General features: G+C 42.7%; 2 protein-coding genes across 5 annotated transcripts in view; one reads left to right on the top strand and one right to left on the bottom strand.

The window, feature by feature from the left end:
* Positions 1–9,399, top strand: part of FARP2 (FERM, ARH/RhoGEF and pleckstrin domain protein 2) — a 211,642-nt gene extending 202,243 nt beyond the window's left edge. Inside the window, exons 26-28 of one of the 2 annotated variants that reach the window (XM_084638831.1) lie at positions 2,851–2,958; positions 3,845–3,996; positions 7,256–9,399. In XM_084638831.1, the coding sequence (XP_084494957.1) occupies positions 2,851–2,958; positions 3,845–3,996; positions 7,256–7,346 (351 nt within the window). In that variant the 3' untranslated portion in view covers positions 7,347–9,399. The remainder of the gene's footprint in view (positions 1–2,850; positions 2,959–3,844; positions 3,997–7,255) is intronic. The other variant, XM_084638832.1, reaches the window with a different exon arrangement.
* Positions 9,400–16,136: 6,737 nt separating this feature from the next.
* Positions 16,137–19,431, bottom strand: part of STK25 (serine/threonine kinase 25) — a 29,713-nt gene continuing 26,418 nt past the window's right edge. For all 3 annotated transcript variants that reach the window (XM_084639630.1, XM_084639632.1, XM_084639631.1), the window contains exon 12: positions 16,137–18,157. In XM_084639630.1, the coding sequence (XP_084495756.1) occupies positions 18,118–18,157 (40 nt within the window). In that variant the 3' untranslated portion in view covers positions 16,137–18,117. The remainder of the gene's footprint in view (positions 18,158–19,431) is intronic.

Raw genomic sequence — 19,431 nt, 5'->3', positions numbered from 1 at the left:
TTGCTATCAATCATTTCTGTGGTCATCAGAGAGTGAGTGAGTGAAAGGTTAATAAATGTTTGAACATGCATGTGTGTCTGTGTGTGTATATATGTATATATACACATGTTGCTACCCCCACCACAGTGTTCTTATTCAAGAGAGTGTTTTGAAGAAAAAAAATGTAAAAGGAAAACTAGGAAACTTCTAGGACAGAATTTTTAACGTGAGGCTTCCTTTGGGAGGCAGTTCTGCAATCCTTGTTTAGTTAGACCTCCCCTGCCTACCTTCCAGGAGGATTGTACTGCTTGCTAGATTCCCACAAGTAGGAATATGTAGTAGTTGCCTTGAAGGAGAAAACATGGTTACTTTAGTAACTGCAGTTCTTCAAGAATGTTACCTTTGCATATTTCCACCTTCCTATCTTCCTGAGAGTTCTATTCTCAAAGCATTCAGGTTTAATGGAAGGAAGTGCAGCTGGGCATTAAACCGGAGCACCTAGATTTTCATGGTTTACATAGCAAACTAATAAGCTCATTGCTGGAAGTTTTATAAACCTTTTACATGGGCATGGAGACCCTTTGTCTGTCATCTTGCCAGCAGTCAAACTGGATCCCATTTGAAGGAAGCTGGCCTTGGTTCCTTTGGCAAATTTATGAGTGCCACCAGATCACTGGTTTCAGAGTAACAGCCGTGTTAGTCTGTATTCGCAAAAAGAAAAGGAGTACTTGTGGCACCTTAGACACTAACCAATTTATTTGAGCATAAGCTTTCGTGAGCTACAGCTCACTTCATTGGATGCACACTGTGGAAAGTGTAGAAGATCTTTTTATACACACAAAGCATGAAAAATACCTCCCCCCACCCCACTCTCCTGCAGGTAATAGCTTATCTAAAGTGATCACTCTCCTTACAATGTGTATGATAATCAAGTTGGGCCATTTCCAGCACAAATCCAGGTTTTCTCATCCCCCCCCCCCCCCACACACACACAAACCCACTCTCCTTCTGGTAATAGCTTATCTAAAGTGACCACTCTCCTTACAATGTGTATGATAATCAAGGTGGGCCATTTCCAGCACAAATCCAGGGTTTAACAATTTGTGCTGGAAATGGCCCACCTTGATTATCATACACATTGTAAGAAGCGTGGTCACTTTAGATAAGCTATTACCAGCAGGAGAGTGGGTTTGTGTATGTGTGTGTGTGTGGGGGGGGGAAACCTGGATTTGTGCTGGAAATGGCCCAACTTGATTATCATACACATTGTAAGGAGAGTGATCACTTTAGATAAGCTATTACCAGCAGGAGAGTGGGGTGGGGGAAGGTATTTTTTCACGCTTTGTGTGTATAAAAAGATCTTCTACACTTTCCACAGTATGCATCTGATGAAGTGAGCTGTAGCTCACGAAAGCTTATGCTCAAATAAATTGGTTAGTGTCTAAGGTGCCACAAGTACTCCTTTTCTTTTCACCAGATCACTGTTATAGCTGAAGTGCTGTGAGCTTTATATCACTGACTCTAGGATTGCAGTATGAGTTCTCCCAGCACCATTTTGCTTTGCTCTGTATTTCAGATTCTAATACAATGACTTTTTCACATTCCTTTGTTATTTAACAGATGCTTTTCTTACATCACTTTTTCTTCTTCTAAAGCTCTACTTTCTCTCTCTCTCTCTTTCTCTGCTCAGTTTTCTGCTCTCTTGCTGTTTCTCCAGAGCTTCCTCCTCGCTATTTGCTGGGCCAGACCCGTCGGCCCAACACAATCACCCATGTTTGCTGGTATCGGAACCAGAGCCTATCCCTGTCTGATTACTTATGCATGATTCAGGTAAAAACACCTCTAAAACACTGAGTTGAGTCCAAAGCAGAAAAAAATTTTAGTTCCTCTCACCTTCTTCCCTTCTCACCTGCACCCTAAACATTGTGCAAGTGTGAGAATGCCTGACGCATGCAGAATGGAAGTTGTAATGATTGGTGATTGGTGTGGAAGTCCATTGATATCTTTGCCTCACCTTCCAAAAATAGCCCTGTTATCCTTTCAGTTTATGCTACACCAACCTAAACTTTGGGCTTTCTTTTTTCTTTTTCATTAGATATAAAACTACTATGCTGTCATTTCTTCCTGTAGTTTTAGCCATATCTATTTCTCTTCTCATTGTACCACTATTCTATTACTCAGGTTCCAGTATACTAGTATATTAACTTAAATAATGCTTCCTTGCAACATGCTGTCCACTCCTAGCTCAGCTTTATGTAGTCATATCCTAGTCCAGAACTCCAGTGTCAATCAAGAATCCTCTTTTTCTTGTTTCTTCTCATGTTTTATTTTTGATCTCACACAAATAAACTGAATGCAGGGTCTTGGTGGATGTTGCCAATTAGTTCTTAGCATGTTTCAGGAAGACAGGATGCAGATGACGACAATGGTAGGGCTAGATTTTTGGGAAGCTCAAGATCATTCTCTTCTTAATGAGGTGCTATGGATGGTAAATCATTGGTATAATAAAATTAAAAACCCATACAGTAACAACTGGTAAATAATCACATAATCAAGTTGAACCATTTTCTGTTGAGATGAAAATGCCATGCATATTTAACTGTTTTGCAATGTGAAAGGAGACCATTTTGTGTAGATGTCAAATTGACAATACAAAAATGCGCTAAGGCATTCCATCAGTAACTGAAACATCTCAGAAGCCTCTCAAAGCATAGGAACAGGACTCTCTGTTAATTGTTCTGCATTATCTAGAAGCAGCCACAATGGGGAACGTCAGTCAGGATATGGAATAGTGCCAACAGCAGCATTTATCTTGTTCATGGGGAGAGTGATCTGTGATCTCATATTGGTTTTCTTTTTCTTCATTGCTAGAATCAGCTTTCAGGGTACCTGCTGAGGAAATTCAAAAATAGTAATGGCTGGCAAAAGCTCTGGGTTGTCTTCACCAACTTCTGTTTGTTCTTCTACAAAACTCACCAGGTATGCTATAGTAGTGGAAAGGGGTGAGATACTGGACAGAAGACACAGGTATAGCTCTTTACTGTCCTCTAGGTGCATTTTGCAACCATCTATCATCTGTACTGAATTGCCTAACTCCAAAGGCATGTAGCAAGAAAAATAGCAAGCAGCAATTAATGGAGTCAGGCTACATAAGGCTACGGACCTTTCTCTCGCAGCGTTAATCAGGATATCCTGTTTTGTAAGTGGCACTGAACTTGGAAGTGTGACGGGTGGGAGTCTCTTGAAGTAGTGACTAAAGGAGAGGTCAAATTGATTAATGAACCTTTCACCTACACCTTTCTTTTTCCTTTGTGTTTAGATGCCAGTCCAATCTCCTGACTCCTTTTAAAGTTCAGCACAACTAACAATTTGAAATAGGCCTCAGGAATTCCTGTGACAGTGGAGAGGTTTCTGCATGTTTCTGTAGTGAATGTTTCCACAATGCTACCTGCACCTTCAGTGCTCATTAGCCCAATAAACCTCTTTCATTTCATATGGGCTTCTTGCCTTAAGGAAACAGTGTTATTGGGAACAAAATCTTTGTTTTGGTGTGGGAATAGTCCTCTGGATTTGAGAGAGACAGTGGGGGAAATCCAGGAGACAGTGAGTGGCAGGGGAATAGAGGCATGTAATTTTATTAAAATAATTAAGCAAGCTTGGGGAAAGTTTCATCATGATTTACAACATACGGGTCTCAAAATAGATGGAAAGGCAGCTTCTCTTCTCACCTCCTGCTTAGAGAAAGTAAAGCCATTCTTGACTGTACAATATGAAAGATCAAACATGTGTTCTGCGATTGCTGTCCATGTGCTGACTGGTAAAGGCTGGCTTTCACCAAGAACTGCACTGTTTGGCTATGTTCCAGGATGATTATCCGTTGGCCAGTCTCCCACTACTTGGCTACACAGTCAGCACCCCAGTGGAGGCAGATGGCATTCAGAAGGATTATGTCTTCAAGTTGCAGTTCAAGTCCCATGTATATTTCTTCAGGGCCGAGAGCAAGTATACCTTTGAGAGGTAACTTTATGCTTCCTCCATCCATCTCAGAGTCTATATTTGCTTTAACCACAAGTGGGTAGTCCAGAATTGAGATTTTAGATTCCAATCGTTGTTGCTCTGCACAATCCACATACCCCCATGGGGATCCACTGCATTCCTAGAAAGAGAGAATCCTTTCCCTCACCATCCCTGATGGCTGCAAAGCTCCTCTGTGGTCACTGCTTCAGACCTTTACACCCTTCCGAGGGGAATAGCTGGTGGCACAGGTGCCAGCTTCCAAGTTTCCCCGGGGGTGCCCAGGGCCCACCCCCCCTTCACCCTTTTCCCCCAGCTCCCTCTCCTGCCTCTTCCCGCCCCCACTCCGCCTCCACTCCCGCCCCTTCCTGCCCAATTCCACCCCCGAGCGTGCCCCGTCCTCGCTCCTCCCCCTCCCTCCCAGAACCTACTGCATGCCGTGGAACAGCTGATCCACAGCAGGCAGGAGGGGGAGGAGTTGATTGGCGGGCCACCAGCAGGCAAGAAATGCTGGGAGGGATGGGAGCTTGGCTGCTGGTGGGTCCTGGAGCACCCACAGAGTCGGCGCCTATGGCTGGTGGTTCTGCCTAGTTGGAGATCCAACTTCCTTCTCCACTATGACATACTAGAAATCCCAATGAATCTGGGTAACGTAGCTTGTGTGGAGGTATATACCCCCTGTGTGGGCACCCATCACCTTGCTCACCATGTCCCATAGTATATCCACACTGGGCCCAGGCAGCCTTTGACATACAGTTCATTGAGAGAGGTTATTATTTAGGTACAGCAGAAATCTTTTTGTTTTTCAAAGAGAGAGGGGGCATGGTATACAGGCTAGAACACAAGGCTGGGAGTTAGGAGTTCTGCATTCTATTGCTGTCTTTGCAACTGTCTTGTCCTGTGACATTTTTTTGAATGTTGTTTATACTGTAATACATTCATACTCAGAACTTACATTTTTAAATTATACTGTATGCAAGAGAACTACGTGCAATCTTATACACCAGTCAATTGAACCAGAAAACTGAGTTACTTCTAGAAACCAGGAAATCTCTTGGGCCAATATTATTTTGTGTTCTCCCTATATTCCCTTCTGCCTCCTGTAAGGAAAGAGAAGTCTTCCCATCCCTACTTGAGAGCATCAAACTCTTGCCAGCAAGTTCCAAATTGTATGGGTCACAGTGTTATGGAATAGTTCCAACCCTGAGTCCCTATCTTTTTGACTTTTTCAGAAAGTGAGTTTAAGAAAAATCTCCAAGCCACATATAATTGATTTAGAGTTTTTCTCATTATTGCCATGTTTCTCCCAGTAACAGGATTCCTAAGTATTGATTTCCAGAATGATAGCGAGAGTGGGACATTTTTTACCCATTTTATAAGAGTTTCTTTCCATACTGTAAAGAAGAACAGTCTCAAATAGTTCTCAGTGGCCAAGGATAACCTCTTAAATGAAGAGAGCTTTCCTAATAAAAATACAGGAGAATCCAGTGAGCCTGACTACAAAACCAGGTATATGGTGCTAACTTCCCCAAACAGGACTGCCCTTGGGCACCATCACCCACGGTGGGTTCAGTCTTCTCTTCAGGTGGGGTGCAAGCCCAGTACAGTTTACTCCACGGAACAGGAGAGAGACAATTTCTGTATAATTTTCATACTGAGTTTTTCTAATACAATCTCTAGTGGATATTTTAGGTATTGCCTTGTGGCCTCCATTCCAATGTTGGTTATCTCCAGAGGTATCCTCCCAGGTTTCTTCTGATCTAACAAAAGATCTGGTTTAGTTTAGTAACTTGTTCATGGAAGATATTAATCCTTTTCATGGTCCTAAAACACTTAGAATAGATTTTAGGGGCTTGAAAGTGTTAGATATTTACCTAAGAACATGAGTCAGTGAAATGTCTCAACTGGAGAAAGGCAATTAAATTAGATCTAGGGCAGGGGTTCTCAAACTGGGGGTCGTGACCCCTCAGGGGCTTGCGAGGTTATTACATGGGGGGTCGCAAGCTGTCAGCCTCCATTCCCAAACCCCACTTCACCTCCAGCATTTATAATAATGTTCAATATAAAAATAGTGTTTTTAATTTATAAAGGGGGTCACATTCAAAGGCTTACTGTGTGAAAGGGGTCACCAGTATGAAAGTTTGAGAGCCACTGTTCTAGGAACTCTTTGTGTAAGTCTGTGAATGATTATCCAAAGGGCCAAATATGTCTGCAAATTATTTGGTGCCAGCTGCACTCCATACCTTGAATATAAAGTTGGCTGTTTGATTGAAATAGGGAGTGGTTCAAAATAAACTTCCATGGTGTTAGTGATGAGAAATCACCTGACTGTTTGCAGGTTGTCCTCCCATGTAACTACTGGGGAAAGAGTCTGATAATCAAGGTAATTGCCATGTTGAAGGAAGAAAACATAAAACTTCCTCACTCCTGGAGACTGCTGACTCCTGAAGAGAATTACACTCCCTCTAATGCAATGCAGTTGACAAGCCAAGTAATACCTGCTTCAAGTCCACAACTACTTGACCTCCCTCTTTTTAATTTATTTTTCTAGGTTGCAACAGGCTAGTTAGCATCCTGTGTGGGACTTTAACTTTCCAAAAGAAGGTTAAAAACAGACTATTCTGAAAGCAACATAACTGATCATGTGTATATGGTACTGTGTATTATATACAAGACATAATTGTCACTTTGGCTACTTTGATCCTGTCAAATAGTGTTCTGATTCTGAGCCATTTTAACATGTTACTCTCAGTTTGTTCATTAATGTAAGGACATTACATACACTGTGTGATGCTGATCAGGTCCCTTCACCTCTCTTTGTACCCCTTTTTCCCCTCGGCAGTAAAGTGGTGTTCAGACTGCCTACCTCACAGGGGTTTGCAAGCTTTAGTGTTTTTAAAGGGTATGTGTCTGCACTTTGATTCGGGGGGTGATTCCCAGCTTGAGGAGACATCCAGCACTAGCTCTGATTGAGGTAGCTCACTAAAAATAGAATGTAGTCATGGCAGGGGAGCAATGGGAAGGGCTAGCTGACCTGAGTACATATCTAGCAACTGATGGGCATGTACTTGGGTTGGGTAGTGCCTCCCCTACTCATGCTACCATGGCTATGCCCTCTATTCAACATGCTAGCTCAGGTCTCCTCAAGCTGGGAATCTCTCCCTCCCACCCCAGCTCAAAGTGAAGACATACCCAGAAATGTTTTTTAAGCAAAGGACGTGGCCTTGAATGTTATAAATGTTCTGTTTTTCTCTCTTGCCAGGTGGATGGAAGTGATTAAGAGAGCCACAGATTCTCCAGGGAGATCAAGCCTGTTGATTCCCATGGATGAAAAGGATATTCACACAAACTGAAGGGGGCAGAGCTGGGTCTCTGCTGTCGACATCTGTAGTGAGGGGGATGGAACCAGGAGTGAGGGGTTGATAAAGCAGTAACATGAGATGCTTGTTTCCACCTGGTGTGGAAGTTAGATGAACAAGGGGAGTGATGAACTGGGGTCACATCAGGTTAGACTGGACTAGAAGATGTAAAGTCTGCTACAGTCAAAGCTAACTGGAGAGGTAATGAACCTTAACAATGGCTGCAAAATTCCCACTCTGTGGGAATCCCATGGTTTGCTGTGTCCGAGAATTAGGTTCCAGTTATGGGTTCTGTATGGTATACAATGGCATGTCCTGATGGAGACAGATGACCATGTTCATTATGATTGGGTGTGTCAATTGTGTTTCTTGGTCCATAACTGCAGATATCAGGCTTTCTGGCTCCCAGGAGTTCCCTTCTGACCCTTAGTGTTGCTAAACCTCTGGACTGTCAGCTGCTATAGCTTCAACCTGCTGGCCACAAACTTCTTGGACTAACTGAGGATCTGCAGATGTACCCAGCCGGAAGGCCTGAATTCACTTTAATTTCAAACAGAAAATACAGCTGCTGTAGAATTATGGAGCTCTTCAGCAAATTGCCATGGCAACAACTTCACTTTTTTGTAGGGGTGTGGGGAAATGGGGAGAACATGAAGCTTTTAGTTTTATAGGTGTCACATTTTACAGCTTGGAGCAGGAGACCTGTATGAGAGAACACACACGGTTTCCTTAGAGCTCAGAGCCTGCTCTGCTGCATGCTGAGAGGGGCCTACCAGACATAGTTATTATACCTCCAGAGTCCTCTGCATCCCTCATGGAGGGGAGGGCTCCTCTTACAAACCCTTTAATCACCCTCCGCTAGTGACGCATTATTTAAGGCAGGGATGGCCAAAGTACTAACCAAAACATCCTCCAATGCAATATTGTTGCTGCTCTTGAGTGGTATTTTCAAAGGTTCCTAAGTGATGTAGGAGTATAAGCCCCATTGAAAGTCACTGATACTTGTGTTCCTATGCTACTTAGGTGTGTTTGAAAATCCCAGCCCTTATCTCTCTGGAGGTGCCATCCATCTTCAGTTTTAACACAGTGTGACAGTCACTTGCATCAAGGTTGAGCATTATACCCTGGCACCTGCTCTCTGTGGGTTGTGCCACCATATTCAAGATAAAAATAGTTTCAATCTGCCCCACTTCCTGCAGATTTGCTGTTTCCTTTGGCTGCTGTGCAATGCAGCACTTGGTTGGGCAAATTATGGATGCCCCTGATATGAAGACTGGTAAAGTTGTTATAAGCTAAAAGTAATAAATGCTGTTGATAGGTAACATGGCTTAAAGGGGCTGATTTATATTTCAGGTGGAAAAATATTTGTGTCAGGGAAGAAACAATAAGGTGTTAGAGATTGATAAGAAAGTGCTGTGTGTTGCGAGGATGGCAGAAACAAGAGGAAAGCAGACACCTGTGGAACATGGGAGGTGCAGGGGCTTGCATGTACAACTGTTTCCCTTGAGAGAGAGAGACTCCTGAGTTGTGTTGGTTCGAAGTCTTATATATGCTGGATGGGAAAGGACTAGGATCCCAGATAGAGGATTCTAGGTAGAAGATTTCTTGACTTGGCACCTTCTCCCATAAAGAAGCAGGGACTGGATCAGTGCATCATAATAACTGTTGTCCATTGTAAGTTAGATGTACTTTTTAAAATGTATTAGTGTCTTTAACTAAAATGTAGATGTATAAATGTGTGTTTCTTAGCCATTTCAGCTGTAACCTAGCTGAGTGTAAATGTCATGGTGTTGGAAATAAACAGCTGCTCAGTGTTAAGCTCTATCAGTGTGCCTGTGTTCACTCTAAAGCTTTCCTATCTTGGGAAGGTATGTGACATCTGCATGCAAGCTGGGTAGTTAGGTCCTTTAGAAAGAGACACTGGTGGGACAGTCATCTGTTCTAGGCGAAATACATTATTCATGAGCTTTGCAGTGATCTCCGTGGACCCAGAGTAGGAAGCCTGTGTGATGGCATCTTCAAAGAATTACATGTGTGATTTTTCTCCTCTTCAGAGCTGATTAAACCCTCTTTTTCCTTAGCTCTGCAGCTTAAGGGAAGAGGCTTTGGACTCTGTAACAGGTGGTTGAGCTTCTCATGTCTTCATCTGTTTTCCTGGATGATGCTCTGCTCGCCTCTTCTTCCCAAGAATAGTAATGCACGGTATGAACATCCAGGGTCTGTTTGAAAGGAATGAGTGAAACCAGTTTAGAGTGGAGCTTCTCTTTTTAAATGAGAAGTCCCCAGCCTTCCTCCTTGGGATTTCAACTGCTTGTTAATCTCCTGCAGTGGGGATCTGCAGAGCAATTTTCATGAAGGAGAAAAGAGGATTACCTATCAGTAATTGGAGTTTTCTGAGTATGTCCACACTGACTCTCCTCTATAGTCTTTTGCTTAAACTTTAAGACAGAGAGGAGCAAAGAGACTGTTAGGAGCAAAGGGCCTTTTACAGCAATGGTTTAAACCATGCTCAAATAAATTGGTTAGTCTCTAAGGTGCCACAAGTACTCCTTTTCTTTTTGCGAATACAGACTAACACGGCTGTTACTCTGAAAATTGTTTTTTGTATAGCCCTGATTATCTGCTATTGCTTTTACTTCTTTAAATGATTCCATGGCTTGTGAGTGTGGCATGCAACTTCTGTAGATGTGCAGAGGCAATGTGTCTGAAAACCCTGTTACTGGTAAGTTAGATGCCTTTCTCAGCCTTGCCCCAAGTGGACATTTTCTCACATCATCTGGTATTACTGATCACCTGCTCTGAAGAGACAGAGACCTGGAATAGCAGGGAGGATTATGTTACATTGGCAGAGCTGTATAGAAAGAGCTTGCACAACACCTCTGTACAATGACTGGCAGTGATTTGCTTTCTCAAGAACCAGAGTTTGCCACTCTGCAAGCAAAAAGACTCAGTGACATCATATATTGCATACATGCTGACTGGGCCTTTTAGTGCCTCATTGATTTAGTACAAAGATTGGCAACTGTGGCCCAGAGGCCATACTAGACCCAGTGGATCATTTTATTTGGCCCACCACAGCCCAGCTTGGGGTAGTTGATCTGGCAGCACCAGAGCCAGGAAGAGGAAGGGGTGGCACATCCTGGGGCGAAGGCCCTGAGTGTGCACAGACACATTTGTCACATGATGCTGTGGTGAAAGCCAACAGATCAGAGCAGGGGGTTGGGTCCAGTTCTCAGCAGACAGGAGCTGCTGCTGCAGAATGAGTACAGGATGGGCTTGCTCTCTAGTTCACCCTGGTGCGTCCCACCCCCGCATCACACCGCCTGGCCCACAAAAGTGTGTTAGAGGATTCTTTAGCCCTCTACTACCTGAAAGTTGCCCATATCTGATTTAGTCTCTTCAAAGTTTTCTAGCCTTAAGCAACCCAGTGCACTACCATCTACCTTGTATATTAAAAGAGGAAAGCCCTGAAGAATCATAGAATATTAGGGTTGGAAGAGTAAGTTATGTGCATTGACAAGTATTGCATTATTGATTTTCACCTGATACTGTTTGAAAAAGCTCTTGAAAAAAACTAGGACTGTTGATTAATCAGTTAACTCATGCGATTTAACTAAAAAAAAATTAATCGTGATTAAAAACTTAATTGCGATTAATCACAGTTTTAATCACAGTGTTAAACAACAGAATACCAATTGAAATTTATTAAATATTTTAGATGTTTTTCTATGTTTTCAAATATTTTATTTCAATTTACAACACAGAATACAAAGTGTATAGTGCTTACTTTATATTGTTATTTTGATATTTGCATTGTAAAAATGATAAAAGAAATAGCATTTTTCAATTCACCTCATACAAGTACTGTAGTGCAATCTCTTTATGGTGAAAGTGCAACTTACAAATGTAGATTTTTTGGGGGGAGTTACATTACTGCACTCCAAACAATGTAAAATTTTGAGCCTACATGTCCACTTAGTCCTACTTCTTCTTCATCCAATCATGAAGATAAACAAGTTTGTTTACATTTACGGGAGATGCTGCTGCTTACTTCTTATTTACAATGTCACCTGAAAATGAGAACAGGTGTTTGCATGGTACTGTTTTAGCCGTCATTGCTAGGTATTTATGTGCCAGGTATGCTAAACATTCATCTGCTGCTTCATGCTTTGGCCACCATACCAGAGGACATGCTTTCATGCTGATGATGCTCGTTAAAAAAATAATGCATTAAAGACTGCACTCTTTGGGGGAGAATTGTATGTCTGCTACTCTGTTTTACCTGCATTCTACCATATATTTCGTGTTGTGGCAGTCTCGGATGATGACCCAGCACGTTACTCATTTTAAGAACACGTTAACTGCCCATTTGACAAAACGCAAGAAGGTACCAATGTGAGATTTCTAAAAGTAGCTACAGCACTCGACCCAAGTGCCTTCCAAAATCTGAGAGGGACGAGGTGTGGAGCATGTTTTCAGAAGTCTTAAAAGAGCATCAGTCCGATGTGGAAACTACAGAACCTGAACCACCAAAAAAGAAAATCAGCCATCTGCTGGTGGCATCTGACTCAGATGATGAAAATGAACATGCGTCAGTCCGTGCTGCTTTAGATCATTATCGAGCAGAACCTGTCATCAGCATGAACGCACGACCTCTGGAGTGGTGGGCATGAAGAGACATGTGAATCTTTACCATATCTGGCACGTAAATATCTTGTGACACTGGCTACAACAGTGCCATGCAAACACCTGTTCTCACTTTCAGGTGACACTGTAAACAAGAAGCGGGCAACATTATCTCCTTCAAATCTAAACAGACTTGTTAGTCTGAGCAATTGACTGAACAAGAAGTAGGACTGAGTGGACTTGTAGGCTCTAAAGTTTTACATTGTTTTATTTTTTTAATGCAGTTATTTTTTTGTACATAATTCTACATTTGTAAGTTCAACTTTCATGACACAGAGAGTGCACTACAGTACTTGTATTAGGAGAATTGAAAAATACTATTTTGTTTTTAACAATGGAAATATTTGTAATAAAAATAAATATAAACTGAGCACTGTACACTTTGTATTCTGTGTTGTAATTGAAATCAATATATTTGAAAATGGTTTTAACAGAGCAATTAATCGCGATTAATTTTTTAATCGCTTGACAGCCCTAAAAAAATATTTGGAATCAGCCACTTTCCACCCCTATCCTGGTTGTCAGTTACAAAAAATGTGATCTCTCAGGGACTGGGATGTGGGTGGCAACAGCTACGCTAGTATTTTGGAGAGTACAGGGGTTCTACAAGGATGTGAGTTTCTATGCCAAGAGCCTGTTGTGTAAAAGTTATGGTTCTAGTTCATTATAAAGGGGAAAAAGTCATTGCTGGTGGCATTCAGGTCGTGAGGTGGGAAGCCTGCTTTTAATGGAGATCAAAGTAACCATTGCAGGCCAGACCAGCCAACCAGATGAGAGCAACATGTGGGTTATTAGTTCGTGTAACCTCCTGGGTTTTCATGTACAGTTCTCCTTTCAGGGAGACTTGACACACGTTTGCTTTTATATCTCCCATATTGTGGGGCACAGCGCTTAAGTTCAACAGTAGGTAGTAGCTTTCACCAGCTCTGGAAAAGTTATCAATTAAATACCTAATGGGGAAGTCTGATGAATTTTCTACATAGAAAAATGACACCCTAAAGGATTCTTTATTGATCTTGGCTACTTATATGGTCCCCATTACCACAGTATCTCAGTGTCTCACAGTCTCTAATGTATTTACGCTCAGAGCACTTGTGTTTGGCAGAGCAGTGCTCTTGTGCCCATTTTACACACAAGGAACTGAGAGCCAGAGAGGTTAAGTGACTCGGCCAAGGTCACACACGGAGTCTGGCAGGGCAGTGAGTTGAATCTGCTTCCTGATTTCCAGGGTAGCTGCCTAATCATTGGACTAGCCTTATCTATGGCAGGAGGGTTTTGAGAGTTGATATTTGCTGACTTCTGCCCTGCACGCATGCAGTCTGCAAAGGCTCTAGTCTCGGCTGCTGGAGAGGCACAGCCTTCCCTAGAACTGGAGGCTTGCTGATCTCATGGAGCACCACCCTGGTACCAAGCGATCAGAAAGTGGATGAAATGTTCTCCCATCACTGGAAGAAAAATGCAGAAGCCATTAAAGTGAATAAGGAAAAAATGATAGCAGAATTTGTTCCTTGGAGGAAGCACAGATCATAAACGGTGTGTATGCAATTAAAGGCCAGGCATGTGGACTGCAAAACAGAACTTACATTAATGAGAGCAAAACACGGCGGGGGGAAGGTAGACAGGCACAGCCCTTTGTAACTTTCAGAGGTGAAATTTTGTCCTAGATTGCTTGATAAGGAGGCGGCTATGCAAAGGAAGGCAACAGGCATAAAAGCCAATGGAAGAACAGTGACAGCCCATCAGAAGAGTTCGAAAGAGAGTGAGGAAAAGAATGTGTTCTATATACTTCTACACAGAGCAGGGGCAGTCCCTCTGTAATGGTGAGAGTGAGAACAGGAGTACACTGGAAGATTTCTTCAAGGAGTAAGTACTTATCTACCAGGATGCTGTCTGGCTCTCATCTATTGGCAAACATCCAAGCTGGTATTAGCATGAGCTATAATCCTGTAGCTTCTTAAACATGTTACTAACATTTACTGGATTGAGTGACTGCTTAACACAAATGTCCTCTTGTTCCACTATAAACGCTTCAAAACTGAATAGTATAACTGCTTCAGTTCAGAAAACCACGACACACTCAGTCCTGATTTGTTAGTCCCTATTGTATTTGCTTGTGCGTTAGAATGAAACTATTTCTTTAGCTGCCCTTTGAAAGAATACCTACTTCTGTAGCCTCATTTTGCAGGATGTTAATTTCCTTAGCTGATTTAAATGTTCTTCACCTCCTAGCATTCTGGATAATTTCATGTGTGTCTCCTGTTTGTTTCATGTTGGTCAGACCAGTGCAACAGCATGTCTGCTGAAGTTTTTTCAGCACATGCTGGATTACCAGGTGCCCACCTTGTAGGCATGTGTTTGTTTGTGCAGCGCCACCCCACCTTCAGCTCCAAGAGGACAACTACTCTCAGTGTGCCACATGCAGCTGTGTGAGGCAAAAACACCCCATCATTTAGCTGTGAACATCTAAGATTTCAAACAGGATCCAAGGTAGAGGAAGTGTCAGAGAGAGAGAGTGCACTTTCAACCCTCCTACTTTAGCTGGCTGTAAGCCTAGTTTAGAAAGAGTGGCTACCCTATTTCACAGAAACTACCTTCATCTCATTGTCACCTCCCATACCGAGCCTCTCCTCTAGCCAGTATGCTAGACAATGTAACAGTATTCAAAGGTGTTGATGTTATTGGACTAAACATGCTGTCCTATTTTATTTCCAGTTAAATAAAAGGTTTTGCATCTGTTTTTTAAACTGGTTGTTGGACTGACCCAATCACTGTCCCCTAGCTGAGAACCAGATTCTGCTTTTCTCTTGCTCAGAATTCAGTAAACTGTGACTAGATTAGGAAATACTTAGCGCTTAATCCACTACCACAGCAGCAGTGTGAAGCCTGATCCCAACCAGCTATAATTGTTTGCATGTTCCAGTATGGATATTTTTGACTTGCCAGAAACTATGACCATGAGTGTGACTTTGAGCAAATAGTTCTCTCTCAACCATTTCTCCCTTAAGTAAAACCGTGTAGGCAGAGCTATCCTATAGTAGTTTACAATATGGGGCTTAAGCCTAAAAACTGCAGCTCTGAAAACATTCAGCAGAAACTGTAGTGAATGCTTCCAAGCAGCTCAGTGTTTCTTTGGAGCACTACAGTGAGTAAGTGAGCTGTAGCTCACGAAAGCTTATGCTCAAATAAATTGGTTGGTCTCTGAGGTGCCACAAGTACTCCTTTTCTTTTTGTTCTTAGCACTGTTGTTTTGCTGTATAAAGAGCTATGGCAAAAAGCTTTCATTGTATTATATTTCTCCCCAAGCAAGGATACTTGAGGTGCCCCAGATCCAATAGAACTTTCACTTTACATCAGAGGCCTGATCTCTCATCCCAGGACTGTATTTTTCCCCCAAGTCACTCAACTACAGGGATTCCCAATTTCCTGTTGGGTGACAGGCCACCCCACCAAAGTGCATAGGCTAGCAGATGAATAGCCTCCTTGATGCTCTAGCATCAGTTGTTGTTTTGTCTCATTTCCTTCTGGTTCGCTGTAGCTGTTTTATGCTATCCCTCCTCCCCGTACAGCTATATTCTGCTTGTGCAGCAGATTCTCGTGGCGGTGGTGCGCTACAGGAGAACAGAGTAAATGTTCTTCCACTACATTTTTATGCAGAATTGCCATTCCTGGGTTTGGGTAGAAGAGTTGCATCTTTAGAGCAGGAATGGGGAAAGATCTTAAGCTGGCAGCTGCTTTAGAAGCAGGGTAGACATCAGGGTCAGGCAGCTTTCTCTGCCACACAGTCACCCTCATAAACCATCATTTTTCACTGCTGAAGTCATCTTATGTTACATTGCAGCTGTGAGCCAACATTCCTGCAATGTAAAGACCACTGAAGCAACTTCAAGGGAATAGAGCAAGTATTTCCTTCCCTAAAAAGGTGGCACATGAGAGAGCTTGACCTGTAATTTTCAACTCCGCTCTGGCTCAGCGGTGCTGAGGGCAGGGAGGGTACACTCATACATCAGCAGAAGTCCATTTGGTTTATGAAAGGTCTGTGATGTTTGCTGAAGCTTTCAAGGCTTTGCATTCTGTGTAATTGAAAGCTACAATAACCACTACTTTAATTTGTTACTTTATTGAAAGTGGCAGATCCCTTTCAATGCTCTCTTAAAAACTAAGACCACTGTTGCTTTGAATATTGCAGGAATTTATGGGGATTGTTTCCTTAAAAATCATCTTTACTCATGACACTGCAGTGCATGTGAAGAATAATACAAGGTACCTTATTAATACAGTATGCTACCATCATGAACAGCATAAAGTTAAAAGCAGCAGGAGACTCTCTCTTTGTTGAGGGTTCCCTTTACTTGTCATTGTGCATAAATACAGGCTCCATGGCTACCTCTGTACACAAAATAAACTCTGCTCCACAACTGAGCTCTATGCAAGAGATGACAACAGCAGCTATTTTCTACAAGACAAGCAGCATTAACACATTGAGCCTGTATTTATACATCAGAGGAGCAGGTAGGAAGCATAATCCACATTTACCTGTTAAGTGGTCTAATTTTTTAGAGGTGCTGAGCATCTGCAGCTCCCACTGGCTTCTAGGGAAGCTGTAGGAGCTACCTGAAGTCACATCACTTATGTGAATATAGATTTAGCTGCTTAGCTTTAGGTACCCAGCTTTCAAAATTTCAACCCTGTCTCTTTACAAGCCTGGTTTCCTTCCAGATCCTTGGAGTATCTTGTATACAAATCTATGAAATAAAATGGAGAACTGAAATTCCTGGCTAAACTAGCATTGTCAAGAAAGCAAAACTAGTTGAAGTTGCTCCATGGGAATACCCTGAATGACCAAAGTATCTATCAACATTTCAAAGCAATGAGAGATGCAGCTTATTATCTGGACTGTACTTCTGGCTGAGACTGTGGGCTTCAAGTCATTTAGAGCAGAGTTTTAAGAAATGGTTCATGAGAGTAAAGAGGGGGAGAAATTGACTTTGGTATCCAAATCACAGCATTTGGGATATAGCCACCGAGGAGCAATGATACCAGCCCTTTAATAGGTAAAGTAAAAGCTGAATTTTCTTCAATTGAGAATCATTGTAAAGAATTTCAGACTAACCTTTTAAACATCTTTGCATGTCAAAGGTCCCTCTTCTAATGTACTTTAATCTTAGTGTTTAGTCTGTCTCACCTTAGGAGAGTCATGGCGCTTAGTCTGCCACAAGCCAATGCACCTGGTATGTCTGCTGGCCACGTGAGAAGCAGCAGGAGGCTCTGAAGGGAGCATAAGCAACTCCTAACCCCCATTTGAGAGAGTTTTAAACCAAATGCAGCTGCCTTGTCCCTTCTGCTCTATGGAAGTGAGGCAAACTTTGCTCTGGTGTAGCTTAAGTAAAGCAAGTTAAAGAGTGATATCCCCAGAACCGCTGGCAGAGCAGTCAGCAAACCCATCCTGTAAAAGTGACAAAACAACGCAGCTGCTCTTGAATGAAAAGTAGAGGGACAGCAGCAAACTTACTTTCACTGCTACTAGTTAAAGCCTTTGTTCCACTAGTGTCTGAAGGAGTTGAAAAAAACCCTTGTGGGGCTAGAGTGCTGCTCTGACTCCACTAGAATGCTGTAGTGTATGGAAAGCCTGGAGCCATCTGCACTCCTTGTGGATTACCATTTACCTACACTTCCTTGGGGGAGAGGAGAAGGCTGAACCCAACATACTTCCCTTTTGAAACATATGAGTACAGGAGAACTTCCCTCTTGCTCCACCAGCCAGGATTTTACCTTTTAACAAGCTCAGAATCAAATAAAAAGGATACGTCCACAGAGAGAACAATTAAAAACTCCATTAAGAACAGTGTAAAAACAATTAGACCACCCCTCCTTGGGCTCTGCAAAATGTCTAAATTGTACTTGCATTGTGACCCCCACCCTTGGTTGTCATGGAAACATGTATAGATGAAGGCTCTGAAATGTCCTGGAGTCACAATGTTACATCCAACAGCAGATGATGGTGGTCTGGATTAGAGATGTAGTTCTTATGATGTTGGGAAAATCCTCCCTCCCCATTAAAGAACAGCAATGACTGTACTGGTCAGCGGGCTGAAGTCAGGTGGTTCCGGCTATGTGAAAACCTGGGGAGAAGGCAGGAAAAGGACAGATAGGTGATATTGGCTGTACTCACCCATTTGAATGACACATTAAGAGGTTACAACCCCCCACACCCACCAGAGACTATGATGGACGAGACACACTGCATACTCCTGAGTTTCATTTGATAGACTAGCAAAGCAATGGCAGTTGTCTAGCTAGGCAAAAAATAAAAGCAAAGCCCTTGAAAAAGGTGATGATTAGATAACAGTACAGGAGGGCATTTTCTGCCATGTGGTTTGAGTAAGCAAGCAACTCAGAACATTACCCAACTGCAAGGGTAATGCTTAAGTGGGATGGGAGTGTCAACTTAGCTCCAGGAAGGAACTCTAGAAAATTAATCAGTATTCAAAGGTGATGACATTTCTGGATTCATATACAGCCCAATCCCACCACACCTAGGCAGCTGCTAGAAAGAATGCCTTTGACTTCATCCTAGATAGTAGTACTGCAGCCCATTGGCTTGTCTGGCAGTTAAGATAGACTGAAAAAATTGTGGCTTTGTAAAAGATATTCTCTGACTCAGGTGTATAATGGGCTTGCTACAGGCATCACTGGGTGAAATTCTATGGCTTAGAATCATAGAATATCAGGGTTGGAAGGGACCCCAGAAGGTCATCTAGTCCAACCCCCTGCTCGAAGCAGGACCAATTCCCAGTTAAATCATCCCAGCCAGGGCTTTGTCAAGCCTGACCTTAAAAACCTCTAAGGAAGGAGATTCTACCACCTCCCTAGGTAACGCATTCCAGTGTTTCACCACCCTCTTAGTGAAAAAGTTTTTCCTAATATCCAATCTAAACCTCCCCCACTGCAACTTGAGACCATTACTCCTCGTTCTGTCATCTGCTACCATTGAGAACAGTCTAGAGCCATCCTCTTTGGAACCCCCTTTCAGGTAGTTGAAAGCAGCTATCAAATCCCCCCTCATTCTTCTCTTCTGCAGGCTAAACAATCCCAGCTCCCTCAGCCTCTCCTCATAAGTCATGTGTTCCAGTCCCCTAATCATTTTTGTTGCCCTTCGCTGGACTCTCTCCAATTTATCCACATCCTTCTTGAAGTGTGGGGCCCAAAACTGGACACAGTACTCCAGATGAGGCCTCACCAATGTCGAATAGAGGGGAACGATCACGTCCCTCGATCTGCTGGCAATGCCCCTACTTATACATCCCAAAATGCCATTGGCCTTCTTGGCAACAAGGGCACACTGCTGACTCATATCCAGCTTCTCGTCCACTGTCACCCCTAGGTCCTTTTCCGC

The sequence above is a fragment of the Lepidochelys olivacea genome (assembly GCF_965140295.1).
Source record: "Lepidochelys olivacea isolate rLepOli2 genome assembly, chromosome: 9".
NCBI classification, from domain to species: domain Eukaryota; kingdom Metazoa; phylum Chordata; order Testudines; family Cheloniidae; genus Lepidochelys; species Lepidochelys olivacea.
Note: the sequence above shows the minus strand (reverse complement) of the source record. Positions and strands in the feature narration are given on the sequence as shown.